The sequence below is a fragment of the Sebastes umbrosus genome, chromosome 17, assembly GCF_015220745.1.
Source record: "Sebastes umbrosus isolate fSebUmb1 chromosome 17, fSebUmb1.pri, whole genome shotgun sequence".
In the NCBI taxonomy this organism is placed as follows: Eukaryota; Metazoa; Chordata; class Actinopteri; order Perciformes; family Sebastidae; genus Sebastes; species Sebastes umbrosus.
In genome coordinates this window covers 5139558-5156689 of record NC_051285.1, presented here as the reverse complement: position 1 = coordinate 5156689, position 17132 = coordinate 5139558, and the positions used below count along the sequence as shown (strand labels likewise).

The 17132-nt window shown below is 41.4% G+C and overlaps 1 protein-coding gene across 1 annotated transcript in view; it reads left to right on the top strand.

Annotated features, from left to right (window-relative positions):
- capn5b (calpain 5b) overlaps nucleotides 1–15406 on the top strand; it is a 47345-nt gene extending 31939 nt beyond the window's left edge. Inside the window, exons 4-13 of the mRNA XM_037748261.1 lie at nucleotides 230–438; nucleotides 633–825; nucleotides 4739–4932; nucleotides 7962–8039; nucleotides 8452–8647; nucleotides 8734–8856; nucleotides 8952–9148; nucleotides 11171–11292; nucleotides 13416–13552; nucleotides 14712–15406. Coding sequence (XP_037604189.1) covers nucleotides 230–438; nucleotides 633–825; nucleotides 4739–4932; nucleotides 7962–8039; nucleotides 8452–8647; nucleotides 8734–8856; nucleotides 8952–9148; nucleotides 11171–11292; nucleotides 13416–13552; nucleotides 14712–14894 — 1632 coding nt within the window. The 3' untranslated portion in view covers nucleotides 14895–15406. The remainder of the gene's footprint in view (nucleotides 1–229; nucleotides 439–632; nucleotides 826–4738; nucleotides 4933–7961; nucleotides 8040–8451; nucleotides 8648–8733; nucleotides 8857–8951; nucleotides 9149–11170; nucleotides 11293–13415; nucleotides 13553–14711) is intronic.
- Nucleotides 15407–17132: the final 1726 nt, after the last annotated feature.

Here is a 17132-nt window from a genome sequence, read left to right as displayed (position 1 = left end):
ACACACTCCAGTTATTACCTCTCACCCGTGTCCTATTACAGCAGGATTTATGACTGAGAGAGCCAAGGTGATAAATTTGTCCCCTAATCCTAAATGCATCAGCAGACATGAGGGTACGCTGTCTCAGTCTGGCAGCCCACTCCACCTTGACATTATTTATGCTCCATGGACCACCGCTTTGTTTGGCTTACCCGCCCTCTGCTCTTCTTCCTCCGTCCTCTTCCTCCAGGTCATTCCCGACTGGAAGGAGCAGGAGTGGGACACAGAGAAGCCAGAGTCGTATGCCGGGATTTTCCACTTCCGCTTCTGGCGCTTCGGTGAGTGGGTGGACGTGGTGATTGACGACCGGCTACCGACGGTGGACAACCAGCTGGTCTACTGCCACTCCAACGACAGCAACGAGTTCTGGAGCGCCCTGGTGGAGAAGGCCTACGCCAAGTTAGTGTCACTGCCAACACATGTACAGATCTAGTTTTAGAAAAGAAGAGGGCTGCCCCGTCTTAATCGAACATTTAGGCATTTAGTTTGCAGTTAGTAAACACCAGATTTAAAGTGTTTTTTTTCACAATTGATTAATCAACATCGTTGCAGCTCCAATAAACATAACCCGCCTCTCCTCCTCTTCCTGTCAGGGTTTACGGCGTCTACGAGGCGTTGGATGGGGGAAACACGGCCGATGCTCTGGTGGATTTCACGGGTGGTGTTTCGGAGCCCGTGGACCTGCTGGAGGGTCAGATGGCGACGGACGAAGTGGCCCGAAACCAGCTGTTTGAAAGAGTTCTCAAAGTCCACAACAGAGACGGTCTCATCAGCTGCTCCATCAGGGTGAGCTAACAGCTGTGTGTGACTGCTTCTTAAATCTGTCCACCATTTTAACATATTTATATGGATCGGTAACTTCAGTCCGATATCCGATACATAAATTACGTCATATCAGAGCGCGATACCGATATTGGACTGGATCGGTCAGATCTCTACACGGGGCAGACCGTCAGAGCCTGCTGCAGTGAAAATGAGAGGTTTTCTAAAGGGACTCTGGTGCTCGGAAACCACTTTTGTCCACAGGAACCGCCAAAATCAACTTAAAATAAGTAGCTTTAAGCCTATTAGCACACAAACACAAAGTACAGCTGAGGCTGATGGGAATATCATTAGTTTTGCAGCTGTTTGGTGGTAAACCAAAGTATCGGACAAATTGAAACTTTGACATTATGACGGCGCTGAATGAATATTCATTCTGATGAGAACATGAACGTCTGATCCAAATTTTGTGCCAATCCATCTACGTTATGTTTTACCTTTTCAAGCTTTAAGGATGCTCTGACTTGGCATTTTTATTTAGCATCATTTCAGTACCTGTTCTCTGAAAACTGTCTAATCCACCAGAGCTGACCTTTTGTGCCCCAGAGCTCTTTAATAATTAGAGCATTTTCTGCAATGATTTTAAAATCCTGGGATGAGAAACTGTGTGTCTGCGTGTTGACATTGTGAAGACACTCGCTGCCTGTGTCTCGCGGCAGAGATAGCAGCCTCCTTTAGTGCCAAATCTCTGCATAAATTCTTTCTGCAACTTTTCAAAGGCTCTTGAAAGCGGTGCAGTAATTTGTTTGAGATTACGTGAGGTACACACAAATGAATAGTGCTTCTGATTTGTCCATTTTGATGATATTGTGCATGCTTTTTCCTTTCCTAAAGTATGTGCACAAAGCCTGGGTACTGCTCACAGTGAGGCGCATGTACTAATGCCAGGATAATGGTAGATCTAAGTGGGAAAGGGTACAAGAGGAAGCCACTCAGTGTGTGGTGAGGCTGACATTTTCTAGAAACTAAAGCAAAGCATCTCGTCTCTGAAATGACTCATATTGATTGTTTTTAATCAACCAAGATAACCGGGAGCTGTCAGCATGAAGGACTGTATTTCAGTGAACAAAATATATTCATTTTAGTGTCTAGAAAACAGTTTTATATATGGAAGTGTACAGAAATTGCTTGTTAACATAACGTTCTTCACATTATAAGCAGTCTACAGGCTGAAGTCGCGGAACGTCAAATTTTTTAGGTTACAACCTGTTAACAAATTGGCAGTAAAAAACATTTAAAACACGTTTATACGTGTAAAAACTTACAAACAGTCACATTAATGAATAATGCTTTAGGACTCGAGGCAAAGTGTTATTATGAACTCCTGTCTGCTTGTTAAGAAAACAAGTGCGTGCCGTCTAATGAATCTCACTATTTGGCCTTTTGGTCCTCTTGTCTCATGCCAGTCTTATTCCCTGACGTCCTGCTCCAGCAACAACTAATTCACAATCCCTTATTGTGATTCAGAATCAGGCGCAGTTCAATTTTTAAATGATATGGCTCTTTTATATGCATGAGTTTTTTACACTGGAGGGTCTATTGTTCAAGAGTAATGAGACCTCTGAGGATATAACCAGTAGTACCACTTTCACTTGTTTTTCTCAATCATAAATTGTTATTCTGGGGATGCATGAACCTTTAGAAGACCCTGTATTTATTGTGGGTTGCTGATCCATGGGTCAAGGAATCTTAAGTGCTCTACTACGGTTACTCTCATTTCATTTGCATCTTTCTTGGACAGACGAAGGGGAAACACAGGCGGGAATTAACATGAGAGAAAGGCATGGTAACTCTCTGATCTTAGTGTTTAGTAGAAGTCTTCATTTTGGATTTGACCCCAAACTAACCTGTGGAAAACCTACTCCAACAAGAGAGACCTGATCTAAAGGGGACACAAAGATAATTAGGAGATAAAAAGTAGGAGTATCTATTTCAACCACCCCTGGCTCCCAAGTATTTTTCCCACAGACAATGTTACTTGACTCACAGTCGAAGCACTTCTACGGCTTGGATTTGCATGAAACTTAGGCAAATCATAATTGATATGTTATTCAATAGCCTCATTTTTATGCAAGTAATATTCATACTGGTTTAAATAAACAATTTGCTAGTATTTCCCATCTTTGCTGAGAGCAAAAGGAATTAAAGACCTGTCTCATAAAGACACCTTTCCTGGTTGAGTTCAGTGATTGAATCAAATAAAAGCCCGGTCTATTAAATGTAGCTTCACGGTAACCAGAGTATGACTCCAGCCTCTGACCTTCCAGAGCTGCACACAAAGACCGTCGGACCACCGTGACTCCCATTAGCTGGTCTTTTATTCTCACCAGACAAACCGGTGTTTCAGACCTCCATTAAGTATTACATCTATTTGTCCTGTCTGTCTGTGCAACTCTCTGTTTGTCATATTAATCAGGCTCTCTGTTGTTGTGAGGATAATAGAGTACAAAATTTGCAGTATAATGTCTCACAAAAAAAAAAAAAAGTGCACAGAACACATAATTATTGGATCGAAGAACCAATTTTCTGATAACGCTGTCTGATGACTCTCTTCCCTCTTCTCGTCTTATGGCGCATTGCTCAAATTGTTATTGTAAATCTTCCAGTGTGTGTGTTTTACCACAACAACAACAACAACGAAAACACTCCCTCAAATATGCTGCTAACACGCTAGAGAGTCGGGAACGTGCTGGTGCTGGGATTGTACATCATTTAATTCAATTAAGAGTTAATGAAGAGGCAATGCTTCTTGTCAACTGCGCAGGTTTGCATGTAAAAGTAAAGGATAGTTGTAAATAATTGCGGATATTCCATTCAAGTTAATTGATATATGAGTTGATTAAGAGGCAGTGTTGGGCAAGGTATTGGAAAGTTTAGTGAGCTAAGCTACCAGTTACTCTACATTAAATAAAACTACCCCAAAAATAGTTTAACTACATCAAAGCTATTTTTTATTTGTATTTTTACATTGAACCAACTTCATTCCAAGTCAATGCTATTAATATAAAATATATATAATATTATATAAATATATATAGGCCAAATATGAATTGTATAATAATTTAATAATAGAATATTATATAATAATATAATATAAAGTCTAATGTATATTGTATATTCAAGTATCAGTGCAAAATGTGTCCAAAAATACAATTAATGCCAAGAAATGGTAAAATGATTACCTAATCTGTCCCTTGTAAACATCCAACACACCCACACTTGCAGTAGTTGTGCACACAAACAGTTTTCCTGCAATAAGTGATTATTATCAACATTTCAGGTGGTTTTACAGCCAAACAAAGTGGTGCAGATAATCTGGCTGTAATCTAAACTGTTGGTTTGTTGCAACATGTCGGATCATCTGACTGTTTGAGTTCGTTGCGCCGTGTCAACAGATCTCAGCAATTCTTTTAGTGAATATAATGTTATCATAATTGATAGAATTACTGGCTAAAACTGCAAAAATAATTAATAAAAGTGTTAAAGTTTCGTGCAACATCTGTGCAATATAAGCAATCATGGTGCACCTGCATGGTTTATAGGAGTTAAGATACTGCGAATGAACCGTAATGTCGTCGGTTAGAGTTCATCCGGGGATCTTTGTTGCATCTCTCTCCCTCTCCCTCTGGTGTCCTGTCATGTCTCTACTGTTGGTAATAAAGGAACAAAAATCTCTGTTTTTGGTTCCCAGACAAACACAAAAGCTTTTTGTGCAGTTTCCACTGCGACATCGTCCCTGTGTGCCTTTTACCAAACACCTACCTGTTTGTAATTTCCCAGGAAACTGTGCCAGCCTTCTTCTGTTACATATTCATAGAGATCCAAAAAAGCTTCCATGTTTCCAACCACTAAATCTCCCTGTTTTCCTGTTTCCCAGGCGACCACGGTAGAGGACATGGAGGCACGGCTCGACTGCGGCCTGGTCAAAGGCCACGCCTACGCCGTGACAGACGTACGGAAAGTGCGGCTAGGTCACGGACTGTTGGCCTTCTTCAAGTCGGAGAAGCTGCAGATGATCCGCATGAGGAACCCCTGGGGAGAGAAGGAGTGGAGCGGCCCCTGGAGCGACAGGTAAATCACAACACTGCCACCTACAGGCACGGATGAACTGCTGCAGCTCATCATATCTTATCTTGTCTCATTGAGCCTTCTTCATCTATCTAATAAAGCAAGGAATCTCTGTCTGTGTGTCCTCCGCATATCTCGAGAAACGTGCATCCGATCTACTTCACGCTTGGCGGGTGTTTGGTGGGTGTATTGCTTTGGACACACTCAATAAACTTTGGATAAATAAGCGATAGTGCGGAGATTGACTCTTTTGGAGCCTCAAGTGGGCAATTGAGGAACTGCAGTTTTTGGCACTTCTGCGTTGGCTTTATTTCTCAGCACCAGAGGTTGCCACTTGGTAGCCACCAGCCACAGTGGCACGTAGACAAAAAAGTTAATTTCCAACCCTGGGCCAGGCTTGCCGCGGTAGTCGGTATTACCCATCGTCTTTTTGCCTTTTTTACAGAAATAAAACCCATTTAGTTCATTTTCGCATATCAGCGCTGTGTTATCAATACATAGTCGGACACAGATGCTACAAAGTGAAAGTGTCTGCTCCGTACGGCACAGAGTAGCAGGAGTCAGATTTCACACACACAGGACGAGAAAGAGTTGACAGATGGCGGAGGATTTGGTGTCGAAGCAAAAAGCAAAAGAGCCTATTTGGCGCAAATTCAGATTTAAACCCAATGCTATAAGGGAACGATCAAAGTAAGCGTGCTACATATATTGACTGTCATCTTTTCTTGTAACGTATCCGGTGTAATCGGTAACACCGGTGTTTATTAACCGGTGGGAAAATGTCCTCACTGTGACATCCCTACTCTTGGCCACGTGCTCCAAACGGGCATTTTCCCCCCCAGTCCAATTTCTCACTGTAATTTAGGTGAGTCAGACGTTTCCAGAGCAACACAAACAATGTCTTTGTCCTTTCATACGTGACCTTGTTGTGACCTGTACCAATTCAAACAATTTCACAAATTAGATTTTAAAAATGTCGAAAGCGCATTGGTCCCCTCGGTCTCACTGGTCTCTGTGAGATTGAGCTTGATGAGTGAGCAAACAACAAAACGACTGAACAAAGACAAAACTCATATAAAATGCCCACAACGTAGACAAGAAAGCAGCACAATGGGAAAATGTCATGTAGACAATGACAAATGGAGATGCAATCAAGCTAATGGGCCACGGAGCAAAGACGAATGACTGACTTCAGCCCTGTTGAAGCGTTGCTTGTTGGTAGAGAATAATATCAAACAGTGCAGCTCAGATAGCATTTTTCCCGGGACCCTCACAAAACAGAAATTTAGCTGACTAAACCTTCAGTTCTAACATGTAGGTGAATCTATAAGAGTTGTTTCCACAGGTGGCCATTCAATCAGGTGGACAGAGCTGTTATTTCTCCCTAGAAAAGACTTCCTATAGGGCAATAGGTAATGCTGAGCTAGAGAAGTTGCTCCCTCGACATCTCTCTGTCTGTGAATTGTTGGCTTCCAGACTCTGTGAAACAAACAGGGAGGTGGTAAAGCCGGATCATAATGGAGTCTGAATTATTAATAAGGCCCGAAAAGAGAGAAAGATGTTATTAAAGAGACGCGAGTCATCTCTCTTCTTTCTCAATCACTCGCTCGCTCTCGCTGTGAATAATTTATTCATGGTTTGATAAAAAAAAAAAAAAAAGCTGTTACTGTAAATGGAGTCTGACAGACTGTTGAGACGTGGACGTTCGTCAGTGAATCATAAATAGAGAGACATAAACACAGAGCTAATGCATCCAGTAAAAAGCCTGTGTTTCCCCCTTAGCCGTGAATACAGAATGGACCTTGATGTACGTATGATTCACACTGACAAACACACACATTCAACTGACTCTTTAACGTAATCGTGCCCATGAGGGGTAGACACATGCATCATTTATATATCTGAACTTGATACAGTTACCGAGCTCACAGTAATTATGATTATTAAAAGATTCACAGCTAAATGGCTCACACTATTCATACATATTAATATCTGGCAACGCTTTATATTAAGGGCTTTGCAATAAGCGTTAGTTAAGAGGTAATAATGCTGTTATAAGTCTTTATGAGATCCTTATTAAAGGGCGTTCTTTTCCGTTTTTGTTTTATTTGCTAAAAAAGCAGTGACGTAGGTTACCACAGTAAGCTAATCAATAAGGTTATGAATAATGTGAACACTAGAACTAGCTGAGTCAATGTTAGCTGTGCTAAGTTTAGAAATAATTGAAAGGGTTAGTTTGGATTTTTTGAAGTGGGGGTTGTATGTAAACTCTCGTGTTCTGTGAGGTAAAATTACTGTTTTTGTGAATGTAGTCTGGTGGCTTTAAAGAGAGCGATATAGTGGCTTCAGTTCCCCGTCAGAAAGGGCTGTCTGACGGCGAGGTAAAGCGGCTGTGGACTGGAGCAGCAGAAAAACTTATTTTAGTCACCTAAAAAAAATCTAATCTCACTAATTTTACCTCTCGGAACAACGGAGTTGCTGGTCTACCGCTGCATCGATCAGTTAGTTTGTTTGTGTTATTGTGTGACTTTCTGATCTGAACTAACGTGGCGTCCACATCAGTACATTGCTTAGCTTCGTACTCCTGTCTGCTTCTCCAAACTGGGAGCACGCCGACCGCCATCTAAGCTACTGTATGTAACGTTAATACACTGACTATAAGGATGTTTTTTATACTGTACATGTAGCAGCGTCATCGTGCAGAAACCTACGTCAGGTCACGTGGGGAAATGTTTTTAGAAGAGCTTGAAGGGAAAATAGTATTTTGATGCTAAAACATACTTTGACCAAAATGTGGGTGCTTATAATCAAACAATAAACATATGTATGATGCTATTATTAACACTTGTATAGTCTTATTAACACATAATAATGATAATAAGCATCTAATAAGGGCCTTATTACCTAAAAACTAACGCTTATTACAAAGACCTTAATATGAAGCGTTAACAATGGTTGTCTTGTAGCTTTCTTGTCAGATTGATGCCGTTCTTCTGCCTCATGTGTGTGTTTGCTGTCACGTCTGTCTGCAGTTCGGAGGAGTGGAACAAGGTGAGCAAGAGCGAGAGAGAGAAGCTCGGTGTCACCGTGCAGGACGACGGCGAGTTCTGGTGAGAACCATAAATGTACTAACATTTTTATTTTGCTGTTCCCTTATCATAGACCCATTTATTAAGGTGGTGCTGGCATGGTTAAATGAATGATTTCATGTTCACCGTCTAATTGATTAATGGGAACTCCTCACCTGAACCGATGCTACTGCGTTGTTTTGGGCTCCATAGGGATGGGAAATGATAAAATTGTATTGATACCGATTCTATTATTGTCAACATTTAATCTCATTCCATGTCAGCACCAAAAGTCCTAGTCTCCCTTTAACATGTGACCCTTTTCTTTGTTCCTGATTTCATTTCCTCTATTTTTGTACCTGTTGAAGGTTCTTCTTCTTTCAAGCTTTTCCCTCTAGTTGGTATCCACTCTCTCCGGTCTCTTCTCTCCTCTCCTTTTCCTGCCCTCCTGCAGGATGACGTTCGACGACTTCTGCCAGTACTTCACTGACCTGATCCTGTGCCGCCTCATCAACACCTCCTACCTGAGCATCCACAAGACCTGGGAGGAGGAGGTGATGAGGGGCTCCTGGGTCCACCGCCAGGACCCCCTTCGCAACCGGTCCGGAGGCTGCATCAATCACAAGGCCACCTTCCTGCAGAACCCTCAGGTTGGTGGAGGAAGAGAGTGTGCATATTATAGAGAGATGTGTGACCAGAGTGTAATACGATGTCCCCCCCCGCTCTCTCTTCCCAGTATGTGTTTGATGTGAAGAAGGTGGAGGACGAGGTGCTGATCTGCTTACAGCAGAAAGAAAAGAGAGCCACACCCAAAGAGGGCAAAGGGGAAAACCTCGCCATAGGCTTTGATATTCACCGGGTAGAGACACACACATGCACAAGAAGCCTGATTAATAAACTAATGGAACACCTCAGGTGGACAGACGTCTTCTATAATGTCTTCTCATCCTGCAGGTGGAGCTAAATCGTAAGTACCGTATGCACTCAGCCCAGCAGAAAGTAGCGGGCTCCATCTACATCAACTCGCGCTGCGTCTTCCTCAGGAAGGAGTTGCAGGAGGGCCGCTACGTCATCATTCCCACAACCTTTGACCCCGGGCAGCAGGGCGACTTCCTGCTCCGTGTCTTCACTGATGTGCCTTCAGACTGCAAGTAAATCTGATATCTTACCACTGAACACATAGTGTAACTTTTTCAATGCCCTGAGTCTACTTTGAACCTTCGAGTGATTCTCAACCACAAGTACATGTCACGATACACTGTAGGTCTCGAAGAAGAAGAAGAAGAAGAAGTACTGGAGGCTTGTTGTTATTTCCATATTATTGATTGTTTGGATAGGAACAGAATACAGTATGTGTACTGGTCAGTCATAAAAGCTGGCTCGCCAGTCGACTCAGATTCATCAACCTATCATGTTATTTCAGCAGACTTGGTAGCTAGCTAGCTTTCAGAGTGTACTATCCAAGGTTTTACAACCGATTTAGCGCTATAAAATGCATTCCAAGTCCAACAGATAGACTTTTAGGTTGCATCTCAACAATTAAAAATGCTAACATGTTCATAGAAAGGATTTACTTTTGTCAATACATTGTAGAGAGGCTGCTGTGAACTCTGTGGTAAGTGGAACCAAATACAGTACAAACTCTGTTACACACAGTGCTTTAGGGTGCCTTCACAACCAACATTTAGTCCACTTTAATCGAACTCTGGTGCGGACCAAAACAAGCGGTCTGAGACCACTTGCGAGAGGTGGTCTCGGACCGTTTCCAAGCAAACCAAAACGAAAGCTCCCTTTGCGGGCATTTGTTGAGATGGACACAGGTAAACGACAGGTTAACATGAGTGGGAGAAGACTAACCTGGACTTCTGCAGAAGTCTGATGGGTGCTCGATATCTGGGCCGAAGAGAACATACAGAATATGCAAAAAAAAAGATAAACTGGAGAAGGGATTTGTGCCGAGTCAAAGTGAAAACACTTCAACAGCAATGTTTCAAAGTCCGCAATTCCCTGCATAGAAGTGGCAGCTCTCGAGATGAAAAAGATTAATTCACTCCTTCGTACACGCCCCTCAGCAGATTACGTTTTTTTATGTGGTCCGTTTTAATTTGTGCGCTGTGAAACTGAACCAGATTAAATAGAAAAATAAACAAGTATCAATTTCACTCTGATTCGGACTAGCCAAACGGACTATGGCTTGTGAAAGCGCCCTAACAGAAGGGATGGTAACACAAAGAGGGAATTTCTTATTAAAAAGTTAATAGTTGATTTGTTTAACTCAGACTAATGAAGCCTCATATTAACTTCAGATAAACTTTGGAATATACAGAACAAGGTGTGTGGATTTAGAAAAGGGTCTCTTGATGTCCAGTGTGAACAGGAGGAGGAATTACAACAAGCAAAAACTGTTTCAATGTTCATATCAGCACTGAGCTCTTGTTTTATAGGAATTCTTCACCCACAATGACTCACCCCGTGTTACCGTCAATTCTTGAAGAAGACGTTGTTTTTTCTCTCATGCCTCCACGGCAAAGGGAGAATGAAAAAAGCGGAATAAAGTCTTGATGAATTGAAGTAAATGGCGGCCACGTTTAACATCTGTTTACAAACTCTCACACAAATGTTTTAAATAGTCAGGTTCTAGTGAAGATGCATGTGTTTGGGAAGTAGTGAGCGTACGCCTGGATCAATGAAACCTGGATTATACTGCACCAGTTGTGTGAGAGTTTGTAAACAGATGTTAAACGAGGCCCCCATTTACTTCAATTCATCAAGACTTTTCTCCGTTTTTTGATTCTTCGTTCACCGTGGAGGCATGTGAGAAAAAACTAAGTTTTCCTCAGGTATTTAAGGCAACACGGGATGAGTAATTGATATGCAATTAGTGTGGGTTAAGTATTCCTTTAAGGCAGACTTGAAAAGTTGTGATCCTATCCTTTAAATGCTGGCTGCATGCACAGCTGCTACTGCTGCTGCTCTTTGACTTCATCTCCCAGAGGAGTGTTTTACAAAGTTTTGCTCTCATTTCAGCTCAAAGAATTATGTTGTTAACTTTGTGTTACTGGACACTAATTTGTTTCTCTTGTACAAGAAAGAGGTTGGAATGTAAAACAGATTCCCGAGTCCAGTTGGCTTCAACGGTTTTATAACAATCACGTCCACTCTTTGTTTCCCAGAGAGCTGACTCTTGATGATCCTCCTCAGACATGTTGGACGGGGATGTGTGGCTACCCTCAGCTGGTCACTCAGGTCCATGTACTGAATGCTGAGGGTCTGCAGGGACAGGAGTCCAATGGAGGTAGGACCACTGACTCCCATCACGTTGTATCATACTTGCCAACCTTGAGACTTCAAAAATAGAAAGGATTTCTAAACCAAATGGGCAAATTATTCAGTTTTCTTTCCTTGAAATTAAAGGTTAAATCAAAAGTTTAACATAAAAATGATTTCGCTGATTTCGATTTTCATTTTAAAGTCACCAGAATGGGACTATACAACAAGCTAAGATAATGAAAAGTAAAAAGAAATGTCCATAAATTGGAAGAAATACGGGAGAATTGTGACCCCGGGAGGAAACCGGGAGAGGGCGATGAAAAACGTGAGTCTTCCGGGAAAATCGGGAGGGTTGGCAAGTATGCATTGTATTGGCAAGTTGATGATCATGTTCCTGTATTGTAAACTCCTGTGAACACCCACAGAGCTGCACTACCTCAATCCCAGTAAGGAAAGACTTCTGAGCAAATCACGAGGTACCACAGCACCATCTGCTGAAACTGTAGCTGCTTATTTAGCTCTAGTCTGCAGTGTACAGTCCTTACCCCCTTTATAGCTCTTATATTGTGTGCACAAACCTGACACTTTTACTCACTTTTAAAGCCACTATGTGTAGTTTTTTTAATGTGATTATCTTTCAAAATTAATTAACCTAAAAATGAGACAATCCTGGTAGAAATGAGTTTAGTTTATGCAGCGCTGTCAACCTTTTTCATTCTGTATCCTGGGTCAGATCCTCCTGGTGGCTCCCACAGTGTCCACCGGAGGGCACCAAAGTCCAAAACCTTTATATCCTCCACATAGTGGCTTTAGTTTCCTGTGCTGGGAGAAGTACTCAGATCCTTTACTTAAGCACAAGTACAAATACAATCATGAAAAAATACTCCACTACTACAGTAGTAAAACTCCTTAATTTAACCTTATTTCTAAGAGATGAGGCCTTAATGCTACTAAAACAACACTCCAAGTGCATTTTGTTTGGCAATGATTTCAATATTTTAGTTACAAGATCAACGCCCTAATATTTAATATTGAAGGTAGATACTTGACTTTGGATTCTTTTTGTTATCTTATTTACATTGTTATTGATCTTATTTGTTATTATCTACTTGATCATATTTCATTATTATAATAAAACTACTCCATTTGGAGTCAAAATTACACAATTTAGTTGTTTTTTATTGATTTTATACTGTGCACAATGGTAAACTGCGACGATGCACAGGGTAAATGTCATGGCCAAAGGCTCCATTGTGTGCACATAGCTTCCTGTAGTGGATATCAGGAGTATTTTATAGCCAAATTCCTTTTCAAGAGGTAGAAAACCCATTTGGCACACTTTGGGTATCCAAGTGTGCCAAATGGAGAGTCCGCCTGGTCCTGTCCTCACTAAAACCTTTGTAGAATCTATGTACTTTGTGTTATTTATATCTGCTTTGGCACAGTTGTAGTCGAGGAGTTACTGAATGAATTCAGTAGCATCTCTGTGCATGGCATCATTGCTGTAATGGTGTTATCCACTGTCTAATCTAGAAAACATTTTAGGCGAGGATAAAAATTGTAAATTTTTCCTTTGGTTCATCACAATTTACCCAGGCATAGTAACAGTCACAATGTTCCTTACACTGGGGATGAATTCTCTGATGTCTTACATATCCATAGAGACCAGGATCATGCATATAGATCTGGTAGTTGTGGAGCATTTTTGTGTCAAATGATTGGTTTATTAAGTAAGTAGCCGTGTGATAAGCGGATTAATGTACAGCGAACCGGTCATTGTTGTGAAATAAACCCTGACAGGAAAAGACTTGAAGGGTGATTTATAATTGGTGTATAATTGGTATATTTGGTGATTCATAAAGAATCAACTTAATTTATACTTTATTAACTCAACTTTTCAGTCCTGCGGATGAAGGTTGGAGGACTGAAATGTTGTGTTAATAAAGTTAGTTCAAGTTCAAGACTTTATGGTGTGCAAGAACGTTTTTGAAATCACGACCTGGAGATGAATTGATAATGAAAATTATTATACAATGTACTATGTTTTGGAAATAAACTCTTCACCTAATCATCAATGCATACAGTATAATCTGATTAGTGTCTGTTATCAGCACTATGTACTGATTGAAAGACTTTTTTCATCTTCAGCTGTGGATCCGTACGTGATCATCACCTGTGAAGGAGAGAGGGTTCGTTCACCGGTTCACAAGGACACGCGGTGCCCAAACTTCGACATCAAAGGCCTGTTTTACCGCAAGAAACCCAAGGAGGGCATCCACATCGAGGTGAGCTGTCACTCTCTGCAGACACCGTCCCACTGTGGGACTGAACACTGGAGGTCACGTTCATGAGGGCTGTAACCAAACTGAAGCAGCTCAGGTCCTCTGAATGATGTACTTTAATATCAATGATTCACAATTTCCACAAGGCAAGTTTATTTATGTAGCACATTTCAGCAACAAGGCAATTCAAAGGGCTTTACATAAAACATTAAAAGCATAAAAAAACACATTATAAAAAATAAAATATAAGATGAAATAGAATACATAGAATGCATAACGTGCAGGGTCTGAAATTAACCTTTTTCACTGCCTTTCGCTTTTGAGATCTCTGCGCTAAATGAAGGAGTAATTTTAGATCTGATGTCATTTAATGACATCAGATACAGCTGTACACTTTGAATTTTTTCTCAGCTCTTGATCCCTAACACTTTATTTCTCACCTTCCTTCATCGTCTCTGTGTGTGTGTGTTTGACTTTACCACACGAGAGTGTAACTGCTGAGGAAATTAGCTGAACATCCATTACCAATCAATTACAGGCTCAATATCAGGGGATATGTGAGAACCAGTGTACTTGTTAGGGAATTAATGTTGGTAATGTGATGTTGCATTTCCTCAATCAGACCTGTGAAATTGCATCATAGTATCTCGGTGAGCGGAGGCAGAAGTGTTCGTCTGCTGCTCTGTAGACAAGCTGGGCTGTAATCGGCCGAACTCTGAAGGGATTTACCAAAATGTAATATCTGTTAACCTCTCTGTGTCAAACTGATGAAGATGCGTGTCTGCTGTGACTGCAGACTGAAAGGACTCCTCTCCATGTAATAACATACTTCTTCATCTCTTCACCTAAACACTTAACCTACTGTATGTGTGGCTCTGTCCCCCCCGGACCAAAACATCTACTTTTATCAAGCACATCCCGACAAAATGTGTAAATCTACTGTTCAGCAGTAGCGTTATGTATGTTATGTTACCGCTGTAAATGAACATAGTGGAAGACAAAACTAAACCCCTCCGTGCTTCTTCTACCTTCTATCAACTTTTAATTTAGTGTATTTTCTCTTTCGTGACTGCTTATTGTCTTTTCTATCCTCTCTCTTTCCTTGCTTCTCTTTCTTCCTTCGCTTTCGGATCTCTGCCTTCCTCCCACGAGCGGCCAACAGATCTACAACAAGAACATGATCGTGGACACCTTCCTGGGTCAGGTGATCCTGTTCAGCGACCCCAACGAGCGGCAGGAGCAGCACACGCTTCACCTCCGCGACAAGGGCAGCCGCCAGGACAACGACCTCCCGGGCACGCTCACTGTGCGCCTCATCACCTCGACCACGCTCACCAACATCTGACGCGATCGTTTATATGATCACGACGATCGAGGTGGCGTTCAATCGCGTGCTCACTGTGTCTTTCTTTCTGCCGTTTTGCGCTCTCTTTGTGTCTCTTATTGTTTCCCTCTTTTCTTTTGCGTCAGCCTTTAGCTTTGTTACAAGGGTTTTTGAAGGCCTATAACTATATTTCTGGATGAAAAATGTCCATAGACAATCTTTGGGGTTTGTATTTAATATCTTTGAACACATTCCTGCCAACATTGTCCCTTTATTTAATGTTTGCATCAGAAATGTGTTCAAAAAGTCGGTTTCATTGCAGGTTTTGATGCCAGAATTTCCAACAACTGAGCTACAGTTTAACACATTTTTAAGAATATCAGCTGAAATCCGTTCATCGGTCTGATCCTAATAGAGAGGTGAAGTCTCTCCTCTTCCAGTGAACCACCATGGGACCTTATTTCAGAAAAAATAAGAACGGTAGTCAACGGAGAGAGACAAATATCTTTTTGATCCCGTTTGAATTGCATCATGAATCACACATATGATGTTTGTCAGTTTTAGTCAAGAAAGTCTCAGTTTGTTGTAAAACTGTTGAAATATCAGACTGTGAAAATACGTAATTAGAAAGACGACACACCCAAAAGTCACGTAGTGACGTCTCTCTCTCTGAAGCTACGATGTCTGTGTGTTTCCTACTGGGATGAACTCACACCAGCAATAAGTCTGACTCGTTCTTTCTCTTCCTGGCTGATATAAAGACCAGGAGTCACTGGATAACACACATCAGGTTAAATAACATTACATCTGTGTTTGAACCATTGCTAAGATAGTTAGCTAGCTAGTGTTGGTGACGTATATTGTGCGAGACGAGAGATGTAGTTCACTGAGCTGTTTCACACAAAACTAAATGATACTACGACAAAACTGCAACCTTCTTGACTTTCAAAATTATCTTTTAAATTGACAAACTTTATATGTGTGATTCATGCCACAATTATTTGTCTCTTGCCGATGACTATCGTTCATATTTTTTTCCAAAATAGAGAGCCTAAGTCCCGCAGTGGACCACCATGGGACCTTATTTCAGGAAAAATATGAACAGTAGTCAACGGAGAGAGATAAATATTTTTTTCATCCCGTTTGAATTGTGGCATGAATCACAAATATGATGCTTGTCAGTTTAAAAGATAATTTTGAAAGTCAAGAAAGTCTCAGTTTGTTGTAGTATCATTTAGTTTTGTGTGAAACCGCTCAGTGAACTACATCTCTTGTCTCACACAGTATACGTCACCAACTACCTAGCTATGACCACGCACAGATGAAACGTTATCTGACCTGATGTGTTTTATCCAGCGACTCCTGGTCTTTTTATCAGCCGGGAAGAGAAAGAACGATCAGACCAGTTGCTGGTGTGAGTTCATCCCAGTAGGAAACACACAGACATCGCAGCTTCAGAGAGAGAGACGTCACTTATGCCACTTTTGGTGGTGTTGTCTTTCTAATTATGTATTTTCACAATCTGATACTTCAACAGTTTTACAACAAAGTGAGACTTTCTTGACTTGCAAAATTATCTTTTAAATTGACAAACGTCATATGTGTGAATCATGACGCAAGTCTCTCGCCGTTGACTACCGTTCATATTTTTTCCAAAATAAGGTCCGCCTCTATCTACAAACTTCTTATTTTCTTTCTGCATATTATTATATTGAAACACACTCAGACATACACACACAATACACAAGCAGACATGTCTGCACTCTCCATGCATGTGCCAATGTTTCCAAGGGCTATGCATTGCCTTACGGTTGAGTCTGTCTCTCCACCTCGAGGAGGCGGGGGGATAACGTTAAATACTCCATCAGCTGAGTGTTAGAACAGCCTCCATTTCTGTTCCAGCTTCTTTCTCATAGTCTCCTATAATATCGACATGACGTATACTCTTTTATATCCGTGGATAATCGTCCCACCCAGTCGGCCCTACCCAGACACCTCAAGTCTTCACCAGTTTGCCGGTGCTTTGGAGAGCATGCAGCACTGTCTTGTCACTTTTTATTGTGAACTTTTACAAAAGGGAAGCCAACAGCAGCTATTCTCTCCCTCTTTACTGAGAGCTTTTCTGTGTTGTTCTGTGAGCGCGCTCATGTGTGAAATCTTGCCTCCCGTCTTCCATCACTTAGAAACTCCCCGAGACGCTTGCTGCCGGTTGCTATGGACGATCTAAAACTGCATGGCTTAAAAAAAAACTGAACTCTT